We start from the raw sequence: 14,534 nt of genomic DNA on the forward strand, positions 1-14,534 counted from the left end.
CTAGTTCCCTCTACACCATCAGTAGTGCGATTTCTCAGAAATGTCTGATCGAGGTGACTTGAAATTCCCGAAAAATGGAGCATTGCAAAAACACCAATAAATTTAACTCCTAATATGTTGTTATTTTGCATTTATATAGCACCTTATATACCATTGGTATGGTCTGAAGGCGCTGGTAGGATGAACGCCCTTGGGAACCGAAGTTCTGGTCAGTAGAAAGAGTAGGGAGAGTCAAAGGTGCGTGTGTGCACCGGGTATATGTGTCTTAGTGGTAGGTGTGGTGGTTGAGAGATCAGGAGTATGTGTTCGTTCTTGCAGGATTTATCCAGACTGAGTGTGGCTGCGTTAGGCCTGAGGAGAATGCCTGGCTCGGGGGTGTGTAACCAGCAGTGTTTGCTTAGAGTGATGGGGAGTGAGCGGGAGAAGTTGATATGAGAACAGTTATACCGAATGGTGTCATAGTATCTCTGTGTTCTAGTTGAGTCGTGGTGTAAAGAAGAGAGTAAGCGTGGGGTGTGGTATGATGGGATATATGCTCTTTCAAATGCTCCCTGCATTCCAAACCATACTATGTACGTCATGCAAGTCTATGCGATCAAGTCCGTTCTATGCACTTTTATTCGTTTCATGCGTCCCAGTTTGCCCTACACACTCCGGTCTGCTCGACACACTCACGCACTCCAGACCGCCTTGCATGCTCTAGTCCACCCCTCGCGCTCCAGTGTCCCCACGCATGCACTCCTGTATTCCCCACGCATGCACTCCTGTATTCCCCATGCTTGCACTCCCGTCTTCCCCACGCATGCACTCCTTTCCGCCGCACGCGCTCCATTCCATCACACGCACTCCTTTCCCCACCGTGCACTCGTCCCCTCTAGGCGCTAGTCCCTTCTAGGCCCTCGTCCCCTCTACGAACCCATCTTTTCGTATGCACTTGTTCGTTCATATGCACTCGTCTGCTCTATATACTTGTCAGCTCTACCCAGTAGTTTGTTCTATGCAGTCCTCCATCCTTCGGCCCAGCTCATCAATCTCGCTGTGCTTATCCATCCGTTCCCGCACTCATCCGTTCTATGCATTCATCAGCTCTGCATGCATTCCGTACTCATCGATTCTTCATACTTATCCATTCTACGCACTCATCCGGTCTATGTAATTCATCCGCCCTAGGTTTTTGTCTGCCTTATGTCCTCGGATTCACTACACCTTCATCTGTTCTACGCATTTACCCATCCTACGCAGTCACCATCTCACTCGCTCTCTGCACTCACCAGTCCCCCGCACTCATCCGCCCGCCGCACTCATCTGTTCTCCGTAATCATCTGCTCTAAGCACTCTACTGCTCTATGCACTTGTGCTTTCCACGTAGTCGACACGTCTGCATTCATCCACTGCCCACACTCATTCGCAATATGCACTCATCAGACCTATAAAGTAATTCACTAATACGCAGTAATCCTGTTCTATGTATTCATCTGCTCCCTACACTCATCTGCTCCCTACGCTCATCTGCTCCCTACGCTCATCCGCTCTCTATGCTCATCCGCTCCCTACGCTCGTCTGCTCTACACGTCCATCCGTTCTGTATAATCATCAGTTCTACGCACTCCTGCGTTTTATTCGCTTCTCTGTATTTATGCACTCATCAGCTCTACACGCTCGTCCGCTCTACACACCCAACCACTCTACACACTTGTTCGCTTAGCATGTTCATCTATTCTACACTCATCCGATCCACATACACATTCGATCTATCTAGTCATCTGTTCTTCCATTCATGCACTCTTCCACTCATTGCATTCATCTGTTCAACATGCTTCATCCATTCTAACTATTTCATCCACGCCATTCACTTTGTTCCCTCCTCATGCATTATGTCCATTTCAGCAGTTTAGATCTGCTTACTTTTCCTATGATTTATTCACATTGTCCACTTCACTGTTTTGATCTACTTTACTCATTTAATTCTGTTTGTCTTTCTAGTTTACATTCGGGTTTATTAGCCGTCAATTTCTCGCATCAGGTAGTTTATTGGGTCGGTGTCATTGAGATGCTGTTAGTTTGGTACCGGTTGGTTTTAGGGGAAGAGCCAGGTTTTCAGTAGTTTGCGGAAAGACGTTAAATCCTCAGTTAGGCGGATGTGGGGTGGGAGCGAGTTCCACAAGGTGGGGGCTAGGTCTGAGAATGATGATCCGCATAGCCTGACTGAGTTTGTCTTAGGTATTACTAGGAGGCCAGCTGAGCTTGATATTAGGGTGCGAGGGGGATGATAGTGCTTTAGTTTGTCTTGAAGATATTGAGGCCCAGTTTTATGCAGTGCTCGATGGGAGATGCATAAGGTTTTCTGAGAACCAAAGTGGATTGCCATGATGCCTACCCCCGGGGACCCAGACCAAGTCCAGCAACCCCGGAAGCAGGCATCAGGTTACCCCAAGCAAGCCCAACAACCCCGGCTAGGGGCTATTTGGGTGCAGTCCTGGCACCTATGGCCCCAGGCTCATATGGTCAGTCGATTAAAACTTACCTGTTGCAGACCATGCTGCAAACTTACCTGATGCAGACCATGCTGCAAGAGCTCCAAGCCAAACGAGGCTTGGAAGGGACTATTTTACCAAGGGACTATTTTTTACTCGGGTGGGGCTGGGGAGGAATACTTACCTGGGACTACTTTGGAGACTATTTAAACCACGCCCGAAGAGCAACACATGCTTCGTGTTATTTGCATCCAGCAGCGTAACGCTCACCGTGCCTGCAAGTCTGCATCCAGTCTTCTGCCACGCCCGCCTCGAGTTTGGAACTCCTAGAAAAAGGGAGAAAGAATGAGAAAAGGTTAGAACAAGAGCAATACCTTTGATCCTTACCTGAATTCCCGATCCATCGTGCCTTCGAGCTGGAAGAAAGAAGTTATTTTATGTGCGTCGCCTCGCCTGCTGCAGCGCCGCGCTGAACTCACCGGCCTTTGCATCTTCACATTTCACCGCATCTTCCTGCATGTTACCACCGCACTCCGGCACCTAAGGAGAAGACAAGAGCAGCAAGGTGAGCCAAGGGAATACACAGACGAATACCCCCATAGACTTACCTGATTTTACCACCAGGGGTACTATTCTTCTTCACAGGTCGGTGCAGCTTCCACTGCATCCTAGCCGAATCCCGGCCCCTAAGGGGAAACAAAAGGACAGCAAGGTGAAACAAGGGAGTAACAAGGAGAACCCTCCTCACCACAAAGACTTACCTGATTTTACCGCCGGAGGCATTATTCCCCGAGACTTCATACTTTCTCTCCGCGCCTGAATAAGGGAGAAAGCAACAGGTTACATTTGGACATTATTTTATCGAACTGTGTTGGATAATACAAATCCTTACCAGAACATTACCGGTTGCCACGAGGAACTCTTCAGTAGGGTCAAGCTGCAACCTGCAAGGAATCTGACAAGAAAGTCAAGCATTTGAACTCTTACGAACTACATACTTACGGCGTCTTGCCGGGAATATCGGAGTCAATATTGTCCTGGAACTCACCAATTCCTTCGAGCCAGTGAAGCAACTGGTTATCTACGCGCCCCTGGGCTCAATGCAGGATGGAGAGCTCATCTTTTCAAATCATCAGGTGAGACTATAAGAGGGAACATCCAAGGTGATCAGTGGGGAGAACAGCAGGGTGGGGGGATTTACGCTCAACTCCACGGGTGGTTAATTCCCTTTCTCCACTTGCAGAAGAATATTCCTACGGGCCACGCAAACAAAGCTAGGTGGGCCAGTCAAGTCCGTTATCTCGGCCCTATGCGTCACATTGGTGGAGACCGCAGCAGTCCAGTCCAGATCGACGCCTCTGTGGGAGCCAGGTGAGCGTAACATGGATTTAATTTCAACTATTTTAAGTCTAAGCTTTCCACCAAGCTCTACATTTTCCAATTCAATTTTATTTTACTTAATGCTTCCTAGGTCCATAGACAGTCAGTGCTCAATGTTTATTTTAGAATAAATCCATCAAACAATTACAAAAATGCAGCACTAAAATACATCAGTATAAAACATTAAATTACATGTTTGTTTAAAAATCTATACAAATCTGTGCCTACAATGTAAAATCCTTCAAGTACTATTTGTTATCTGCCTTTTAGTTTCTAAGTAAAAAACCCATCCCTTGAAAGTACACAGGTCAAGCTTCATATAGCTTTAAAGGAACACACTTACAGTACTTGTAATAATTACATAGATTCTAAAAAACTTTAGTCTTCCCTTATGTAACCTCTTCTTAAAGTACATAGTAGGAAAAAGATCTATAGTGCAAAGAAGGTGTGCATAACGAGTACATAAACATTCAGAATGCATTAAGCAATGTATACATCATACCGAGATGCATTTATGTTCTTTCATGTCCCCAAATATTCAATACGACTATGATTTACTGTGCTGCTCACTGTCAATATCCACCTACTGATTGGGTTTATATCATAATGTTTAAGTTGGGTTTCATGTCTTTACATCTTTATTTAAACAAGGGCAGCCCCATGCTGCCTCTTTTTCTATACTACTTTTTTTAACATCTATTTTACTTTTTTTTCCTAAAAATGAGCAAAACAAGCAAATGCATCAAGGTAAAGCACCTTACATTTCACTAGATCTAGGTTAACCCACAATGCTTGCACACATTCACTAACATATAAGATAACCTTTTTATACAATAACCAGTTGTGCCAAACCCAATGGAGTGAAGACGCAATGGTTGAGCCCCCACATGGCCAATCCATCTCGTCAATCCAACCCACCGTTTTGCATGCAATACAAATTGTCTTTGCAAATACAAGTACATGCTGATGCATAATACCTATTATTCTTGCTACCAATTATGACTGATGTTTCTTCTTTGGCAATTACAGATCCAGTTCATCCTTTCCTTTCCATTCATGTATATATTGATTCTAAAAGGTTTCTATTCAAATGGCACATGTCTACAGATTTCACCAAGTTATGACACTTCAACTGTGTCAATTGGTGGGCAGAATGTAATCACTTTGAAATAGGCACTTGCTCTTGGTATACAATTGTGCCATTTGCAGCCCATGTTGCCCACTGTAATTCCCTAGCCACGACATAGGCAGCGTAGATGTATCCAGGAAGACCGCACAGAATGATGCATTTGACAACTTGACATGGCATGTTGTTAACATGACAGGGGACAGAATATGGTTTTAGAAGAGGTGCAAGTTTCTTTGACAAGAGCAGGAAGAAATTCTGATCCAAGTTGGATGGTGCAAAGGAACTTGCACAGCAGGGGTTTGCTTGCATTCCTAGAGCCTAGAAACAGTACGTGGACAACAGCACCAAAGATTGTAGAAGTACCTCAGCTCGCCGATTAACCAAATGGTAAAACATTGCCAGGTTTCCACTAAACAAATTATTAGGAAATATAAAATAAGTTTGCATAGTTACATTTCAATAGTGATTATTTGCATATATGTATTGTTCATTCTGAAAACATACTGGATTTTTCTGTAAAATAGATCTGCAGAGTTTAAGCAGCAAATGAAAACCCCTAATATATCCGTTGACAAATGGGTACCCAGTGCGTTTTAGAACCATTATGACACTTAAAAATCGTTATTTTAAAAAAAGTGCACAAATATTTACATACCTTATTGAGTGCTTGGAGGGCTAATGTATGTATGCCTTCCAACAAGCACTGGTTTTTAATAACTTTCAGTGTTAGATGCAAACAATCATTATCTGGCGAGTCCAAGTCATCGGTCTGTTGCTTTATATCTTGATCTACAGACCAAACACAAAACATATGTAAATATAGGTTAGCGTGCACACACACACAGTGTGATTGGATCCCATATCATAAAATGTTAATATTAATTTGTGAAAACATGCAGAGTCGCAGCACTAAAGAGTGCACTAGCTTAGACGCGGTCAAAGATGACTTGATGGATGTGTGATTGTATCAAATATGTTGAGCACAATAGGCCACAGACACTGAACATGGATTGAAATAGAGGTTTTTGAGGAGTTTCTGAAGGAGAAGGGGATTAGGGCCAAAGAAGATCATGACCTCCGAACGTGGAAATACTAAACCGGACCTGCAAAGGTTCGAGCTGCTGTGTTCCCGACCAGCATACATACAAGTTAGCTTACCAAAGGGAACTTTAACTGTTAAGCATCAACATCAGAAAAGGTGATAGGAATACTTCTCTTTATTGCAATTCTTCTTCTCCATTATCGCCTAGAGCCATCACTATCCCCTTGAGGTATTGCTTAGTATTTCTCAAGAATGATTTTCCTTTTCTTGGTGCCTAGAGAAGAACTGTTTTGAGTAACTCCTCTTCTCTGTTCATCTGGTGTTATTTCTGTTTTTTTTTTATAAGAGTGCCTATGAGCTGAAGTCGACATCGATACCATGTTTATTATTGAACAACTGGAAACAATCGGCCGAGACCCATCGGATGAACGCTGGAAGAGGAAGAATTAAGGGCCAGTGTTGCTGATTGTTTATAACAGTGAACATGGTAGGATACCCACCAAGTGTGCTGTCTTGCCATTGCCAGATGCATGATTTGTGAGGATTTGGTACTCCAGAAATTCACCCATCAACTCCATGATGACCCTTCCCTGCACATTTCCTGAACATCCACTAAACGTGTGTCCTCAGCAGTCTTGTGACCAACCCACTACACCACTACAGAAGATGTAGGTACTGTGAAGGCATCATGAATCAACATACACATAAATCCACCACTGAGATTAATGATACTGACCAATTAGTGAATAATTTAGGCAAGTATGGGTATCTGCAAATATCACGATGGGTAAAGTTCCAAACTGACACTGAACACTGTGTAAAGAAGAAAAACTATGTAGACATGATGCCCGAAATGGCACGTAATAATTTTGGAAATCCATTATTTCAATAGGAATTTGTCATCAATGAGAATTTAAAACAAGAGAAAACCAGCATATAAAGTATGCTTTCACATCAAGGAACAAAACAAAGTGGACAGAAATTCCAGGGACAAAACCAATGAATAAGTGTGAGAGAAGAAAGATAAGTCCTGCCAGTCCTGCTCCAGCCTGCTCCTTGCTGCATATCTGTCACCTTCTCTCCAGGCAGGTTCTGCCTGAACTGATGCTTGGGCCTGCTTTTAAACACCTGCAGCATCCAGATAGGTTTCAGGTGTGAATAATTTGCCTGATCCTCATTACAGCAATTAACAAGACATGCCTGATACTTTACAGGCATCTTCCTTGTCTCAGTACTATAGTGGTGAAAATGACTAGAAGTATGCATTACTCCTAATCGTCTCCTCCTCGTCTCAGTCTTAAAGGAGCCCAAATGGCATACAGTTGGAGTGTATATCAGCGGGGAAGAGTGATAACCTATGAAGGTTGGGGGAGAGTGGGATGGATTTGGACAAGGGAAAGGGGGGATACCATGTCTTGCCTGCAGGCATCTGCTCCCCAATCCCCAAGGACCCTCCACCCAGGTCATCCCCTCCCCCCTGTGTCAAGACCCATACGATATGGCCTTTCTCTGGCCACCCGACAAGAGGATCCAAGCTGAGTAGGTGTGAATATTGCCTGAAGTTACAGAACCATGGAACATATGCGATCACCATTGCATCACTTGAACTTAGTTGAGTACAGCATGATGGTCTGTGAAAATGATTTTGGAATGTACAACTGATCAGAAAGTTAAGTAAAAAAATACTCCTCTGGTAATCACCAAAATGCAGTAGATAATTCACCTCAGAGCAAACAGAGGAGTAATCTGAGATGCACATTACTGCATTTAGGTGAAGAAAATAAGGCATTGCAGATGGGAACTCTTTTTGTAGCCCCCATTCTGAAGCTTTTAATACTACACGAAGTGAGAGAGAGAATGACGAACAAGAACTAAAACTCCAGTTTGGACAGCCAGAATCTTGCATACTTAACTATTCGGAGTTCTGATGATTCATCTCACAAACATTTTAAATGATAGCGAATGTACTTTAAGCATAGTTCCTTAAATATAAATTATTCTTCAAGATATTTTCAAACAAGCAGGATAACGACAAGGGAACATCTTTGCCTACACCCTAACTCTCCATCTCCCAGCACTTGAAACCTACAAGCATAGCTTAGACACAGAGGATTGAATGGAGGAACTCTGTATGGAATTTATTTACATGAATATTTCTGATAAGTATCATGCATCAGTCCTTTGGTCCAGCAAGATCCAAAAGCATCAACACTTTAGGGGAAGACGTTTCCTGCTTCAGCCAGTAGATTCACTTATGTGCCCACTTTAAACATAATAGTGATGAAGCGTCATCTCAAAATGCCCTTGGGAAAGCCGGTTGTGCCTAAATGTGATCAGTCACACGCCATACAGTGGAACAAGCCCACAAGAGAGCACAATCTTGCTTTGGCAGAAAAGCTGTGCACAGTGTAGCGTTGTACCAGGTAAGGACAGGGAGACCAAACTGCACTGTCAAGGCACCATGGAAGATCTGGAGAATGTTGCTGAGACCACAGGGCCTGCTGGAGGTCCGACACAGAGCAAGCAATTACTGCGGAGTATGAGGCAAGGACCCCATGCTGGTTGGGAAGCGACCAGAGGAACGCTGAAGGCAGAAAAGACCAGAATGCAAGTGAGAAATAAGAACCGCTGGAGCAAAGCTAATCTATTTGAGGAAGCAGTGACATGTGAGCCAGTTGACCGAGGTGTGAGAGACAGCAACCATGAGAGCCTGGGGGCATGTTCCCAAAACCGACATGAGAAGAGTGGAGCAAAGGAAGTCCACCGGAGAGAAACTGTAGTCCAATGTGTGCAATTGTAACTCAGGACATAGAATAAAAGGTCTGAAAGATGCATGGAAGAGAGAATGAGAAAGTGCATCTGTTGAGAAATGGTGCAAGTTAAGAAAAAGTAAGTGCAAATTCCTTAAGAACATTGAGAAAGTCAGGCAGACAAGGAATGCTGCATACTGAGGCTGAGTTGGAGGTACTAGAAAGTACCAAGAACACCATAGGTTTATATTTTAATGCTAAAATCAATTGCATACTGGTTGCAGGAGTAGCCTGCAACATTTGGCAAAGAAACACTTAAGGATTCCATTGTAGTATTTCATCTGGTGGCCATTGTTTGGGGATTCTTTGAAGGTGAAGTCTGCGGACTTGGCATAGAGTTTCCAGTGAACACTGATCTGGATATGTAAGTGGCAAGCAGGCTTGCAGAGGGCAGGTGCCCATAGTTAGTGCATATTATTATATATGGTAGACCTCGGGATCATCCACCGAGCGCACTGTTTAAGCAGAGTATTTCTCCACATTATGCAGGTAAAAGCCACTATGATCTCATTGGGGTGCTATATATCAGCTCCATAGGCACAGGCTAGGAATACGCATTCACTGGTCTTTTGATGTCACTCATTGGGAATGGAGAGTTGCATCCTTGGTCTGAAATTAGTGACATAATTTCAGTTGGTGCCGGGGTTCTGGGTTTTGCTGCAACACTTTACCATATCATGTGGGTTTTCGTTGGGATGAGTTTCTGATCCAAAACGTTTGTGTTGTCCCAGGTCCTCCCACAGATCTGCTTTTTCTATCCCTCGCTTACATGCATTCAAGAGAAAGGAGGTACTCGCCCACCTCGTTCTGGCTGTTTCACCATATTTGGTGAGCGGATGTTGTGTCACATTTTTTATGACATACTTTAGGCAGTGAAGTTCGCGATTTTATATTTATGATAGTTAGGGGTGTGAGGATGAGAGGAGAGGGGGACAAGACTGCCACCGCAACGAGCTGGTCCAGATCCGAGAAAGGAATCAGCTGCTGCACTGAGGTCTATAAGGGTTAATTCATTTGATTGTCAGAAATAGTGTTTTCATCTTTTTCACATCCACAGTGCTCCATATCCCTGGGGTCCTGAATGAGGCAGTATATTTCCAGCCTGCGGAAACTTCTATATTAGCATCTCGCACCTCTTGGAAACCCACTAGTTGTTTGTACGTTGCCACTGAGATGCTGATTAGGACGTAGACCTGGGATGTGTATTGGCCTTTAACAATTTGAACTTTGGCCTCCTACAACCTCTCTATTCTTTAGATTAGGACAGGAATAGGGGGCTTTTGATTCATGGTATGGCATTACTTAGACAGCAAAAGTAAAAGAACAATTTACTTTTATGTGCATGCCCGATGATTATGGATACTGTTCTTATGTACATCTAAATATATTTGGTTCTATGTTGCTTTCAATGAATAACATTTTTGTACATTTTCCAGTCAGTTTTTCATGGTAGTGATTTGTATGAGTGATCAAAGTCTAATGACTTGGATGATGAATTTGTTCAAAAACAATAAAATAATAAATTAAACTGATGGCTCGCTTAATGTATGTGATATTGTTTTGATCAAGCCCATTTACAGTACAGTCAAATTGCTTCAATATTTATTAGGTTCATGAATGGATCTGTTGGGAAAAAGTTTCACTGCTTTGCCCTGCAGGGAGAGACAGAAAGCAAGTGGCTGGTGGTCTTGTGTTGTCCGTCTTTTCAGACTGATGTTTAACAGGCATTGTGATGGACAAAGGTGATGATGATGGCTTTCATGTTCTAATGCACTTCCGGAAGTCAACCATGTCAATGAGCAGCTCCTCTATAAGTTGAACGTAGAGTTTGCTTGGATAACTGGGACGCCACATAGTTTAACAGAAAGCCTGCAAGCGTTTGTGTTGCAGATGGCTGCCACCTTCCCCGAAATTCTTGACTTTCAGTCAATGAGGCTTTAAGATATGAGTGAGTATTTGCTGGCTTTGGGAGGACTATCCTAATAGTTCATCAGATTCGGAGTGATAATTCTTCTATTCTCCTAACTCTTAACAATGATCATCAGAATGTCCTGTCCTCCTAATGTCAACAGCAGGAGCAGATGCCATTTCCATCTCAATGGTTAGTTAGGATTCCCAGCACTGCCAACCTTTCCTTGGCAATCATTAGGACCATATGATTCTGCCCTCCCTACAGCCAAGAAGTGGATGGGGGTATATAGTCACATCTATTCAAAAGCTTGCTGGGCAACTTGAGACCATTCCCTTTAGTATGCCAAAGGAGAGACCATATCTTTACAACATAGAAGCATAGCGCTGTCAACAGTTCAAAGGTAAACGGGGACGCCTATTTGACAGCTCCTTGGGTGGGGCATCTTAATTGACCAAAAAAGAAGCCATATCTGACAGAGAAGGTAGGCTCGTATTAATGGGTATCCCTTTGATTTGTACTCCATTTCTGACCATATTCAATTCTTCATTCAATTTGTTATCTATCTGTTTTACTACTACACAGCATCACAGGTTTAAGCAATTACTATTCAGAGTTTAAGTGCCATGATTTATTATTACGATCAGCGGATTAAGTTGTTTTGTTCAACTTGGTAGCATACAGGTATGGAGAGGCACAGAGAGGCAGCACTGGAGTGAATTTCCAGTCTTTCCACTAACCTTACTGACGAAGGCTGAGCTATCACAACAAAACCCCACCAACACCTACACCGCAGAGCGGCACAGAGAGGCACAGAGAGGCAGTCGGCCAGTCTGGGCAGGCCGCGTGAGAGTGGTGGCCCAGACTGTGTCGAGTTGCCGACACCTGACTCCCTGGGAAGTGGGAAAAAGGCGGCCCAACAGGCCACGCTCGCTAAGCCAGACCAACAGCAAGTCTAGGAATTAATCCACCAGAAGAAGCTAATGGAACACAGAGCACGTGAGAAGTGTGTGTGACCGCTCCAGTGAATACGATCTCAAACATTTCCGCTGTTTACTCCCTCCGTGAACCTATTATACACTTCTCAGGTCGTCTAGGACTGAATTTGAGCTTTGAGTTACATTTCAGCTGTTCTGCTCAGAACATTGCAACTAGATTTTGCATATTACATTACATCATTCCTTCCTTACATACTTGTTTCCGGTGGAACTGTTCACCGTCAGTGACTGTATTTCTGGACTATATAGCTAGTCTCAAGCAATAACTCCCCAGTCTGCAGCAAAGTCTCGTGTGTATAAAAATTGATCTGGATTTACCGGCAGCAAAGGCTGTAAATATTTGCTTTTCTCAAGTGGTGACTGTTGGCATTGGTTGTATACGAATTGACCTTTTCACAATTGACCTTGGGAGAATTGACCTCGTGAGAATTGACCTAATTTTGTTACGCTCACCTGGTATCCACGGGGATGCCACCCAGCCCTGGTTGGATGATTTGCACTCTCGAACCCTCTCCCGGTTCCTTGGTAAGGCCTCTGGTTAAAGATGGGTCTGCAATATAGGAGAGCTGGATTCAATGCCAGATTGTCTTTATGTTTTCCCACCTCCCTTGGCCTCTACTCCTTCCTCCCCCTTGGGCCCTCTCCTCACCTTAATATTGTAAAAGGTGGATTCTCTGTCCTGCTCCTCGTGGCAGGGGCGCACAGATGTGGGGGGCGAGCAGCGGCCAAGTTACTTCACTGGTGCAAGCCCCCCTGTGGGAATCCAGGCCTGCTGCGACTCCGTAGGTTTGCTGCTTTACAGTCTTTATATGCAGTTCTTATGTTCCTTAGTTCGAATAATAATGTCTTGCTTCTTTCCTTTTAGATATGGAAAGGTATTTTGGTGTTGTCATGCAGTTTGAAGATGAGCATGGGCTGGTAGGCGAAAGCGCAGTGTGCGCGATGCTGTCCGGTGAGTAATGTGCGATGTGCTGCGCTGTTTTGCCTTTTATATTGCTAACCTGTGCCTTTTCTCTTCTTGCAGGTTGCGATGTTCCTCGCCGAGCGCCGTAATGTTCCAGCAATGATACTGACCAGGAGATGACTACTCAGGTAAGAATTGTGTGGCTTTCTTCATTCGGGATGAAACGTGAGTAAACGCTTACTAATGCTGTCTTTCTTTCTCCTCTTTCCAGGTTATGGTATTCCAGGATGCCTGCGGTGCCGGATGATGGAGTTCGTACCTTCAGGTGAGTGGAAATGAAGTTGGCGATGGATTGCAGACAGGATACTGTTCCAGGTAAGTTTTGTAGTGTTCTTTCTCTCTGCAAGTCCTTGGTTATAGGTAAGCTGGCATCAAAGAACTGGACACGGTGAGCGTTCCGCAGCCCATAGCAGAATAACGCAAAGCATGTTCTGCTGTTTGGGTGCGGTTTAAATAGTCTCAGGTAAAGTAGTCCAGGTAAAAATAGTCCCAGGCCTGCCACACCCAAAGTAGTCCAGGTAAAGTAGTCCCAGGCCTGCCACACCCAAAGACTAGACCGCATAGCTCAGTTCCTTGTAAATGAGCTATGTGTGTGCTTCCATGTTGGCTGAACCCCCCCCCCCCCCCCCCCAAGTTAAATAGTCCCAAGTAAATAGTCCCATTCTAATGATGTTGGTCTTCATGATGGTTATGAGCCTGGCGCCAAAGGCACCAGGACTGACTCCAAGAGAGTCAGTCATGAGGTTTTAAGGCCTTTGACCTGGCCCTAACTGGAAGGCTGACTTGCCAGTGAGGGCCAGGGGCAAGCGTCTTGACAAATTTAGAAGGTCAATTAGGACATGTAGGGGGGGGGAACCCCCCATAACCCCCCACCCAATCCAAAAACATTTCTATTCCAAAACTAACCAAATACATATATAAAATAACTAAAATAAAGGTCAATTGTGAAAAAAGGTTGATTGTAAAAGGTCAATTTGGGTAATAACTTGGCATTTAGTGCATTCGAGGTACTGGACATTTCAAACTGTTTGACTCTATCCCAAATCGGTGACTGTGGGCCAAGTGCCTTTGAGCCGTTTGGAAACACTTTTGGAGCCAGAGGCAGATAAAACTGTGCCCTTCAAGTGTTGCGATTCTTTTGGACTAAGTGCTTCAGAGCAGTTTGCAGCTTTCTGTGGGTGGTGACTGCGGGCATTATTCATCCTTGAGCCACTCTTTTCTTTTTTTACATCAACTTGCTCCTCTGAATGCATATTGTGAGCCGTAAGCAGACAAATTCTCTACTTTTCTAGTATTGATGCCTCTAGATTAAGTGCCTTTGTGTCTGTGAGGGTTGACTGCGGGCATTGCACGCCTTTGAGCATCTAATTCTCTACATCGATTGGTCTCTCTTTGCATCAGTGACTGCGGGCCGATAGTGCCTTTGAGACGATTGCTTAGACTTTAGGACGCCCAGTCATATTAATTCCCTCCACTCAAACACTGCTCTCTAAGTCAAGTTGCTTGTATTCCAATGTTTTTTTTGCGAGGCGTTGACTGTGGGCTTGAGCCGTTCTTATTTTAATTTTGTTCTTGTCCCATCATCAGTACTATAGTGCGGCAAAATTGTGTGCGAGTAATATTTTTGTTTTACTCACACCCACTCCGTGAGAATGTTGCATATGTACTATTTTAGGAGTGGGCTACTGGATGATGATGATTTAGGCGCACCTGAACTTGAAGGCCCTGTAGTGATGGGGAAACTTGGTGAAAGAAGGCCCTCTCCTAGGGGTAAAACGGCTCTATATTCACAAATGCAATTTCCAACTAATCAGCCACAACCCTCGAC

The 14,534-nt window shown here is 44.1% G+C and overlaps 1 protein-coding gene across 1 annotated transcript in view; it reads right to left on the bottom strand.

Annotated features, from left to right (window-relative positions):
* LRRK2 (leucine rich repeat kinase 2) overlaps positions 1-14,534 on the bottom strand; it is a 2,398,611-nt gene that overhangs the window by 1,744,613 nt on the left and 639,464 nt on the right. Inside the window, exon 14 of the mRNA XM_069629211.1 lies at positions 5,639-5,772. Coding sequence (XP_069485312.1) covers positions 5,639-5,772 — 134 coding nt within the window. The remainder of the gene's footprint in view (positions 1-5,638; positions 5,773-14,534) is intronic.

The sequence above is a fragment of the Ambystoma mexicanum genome, chromosome 12 (assembly GCF_040938575.1).
Source record: "Ambystoma mexicanum isolate Mex_15411 chromosome 12, UKY_AmexF1_1, whole genome shotgun sequence".
NCBI lineage: Eukaryota > Metazoa > Chordata > Amphibia > Caudata > Ambystomatidae > Ambystoma > Ambystoma mexicanum.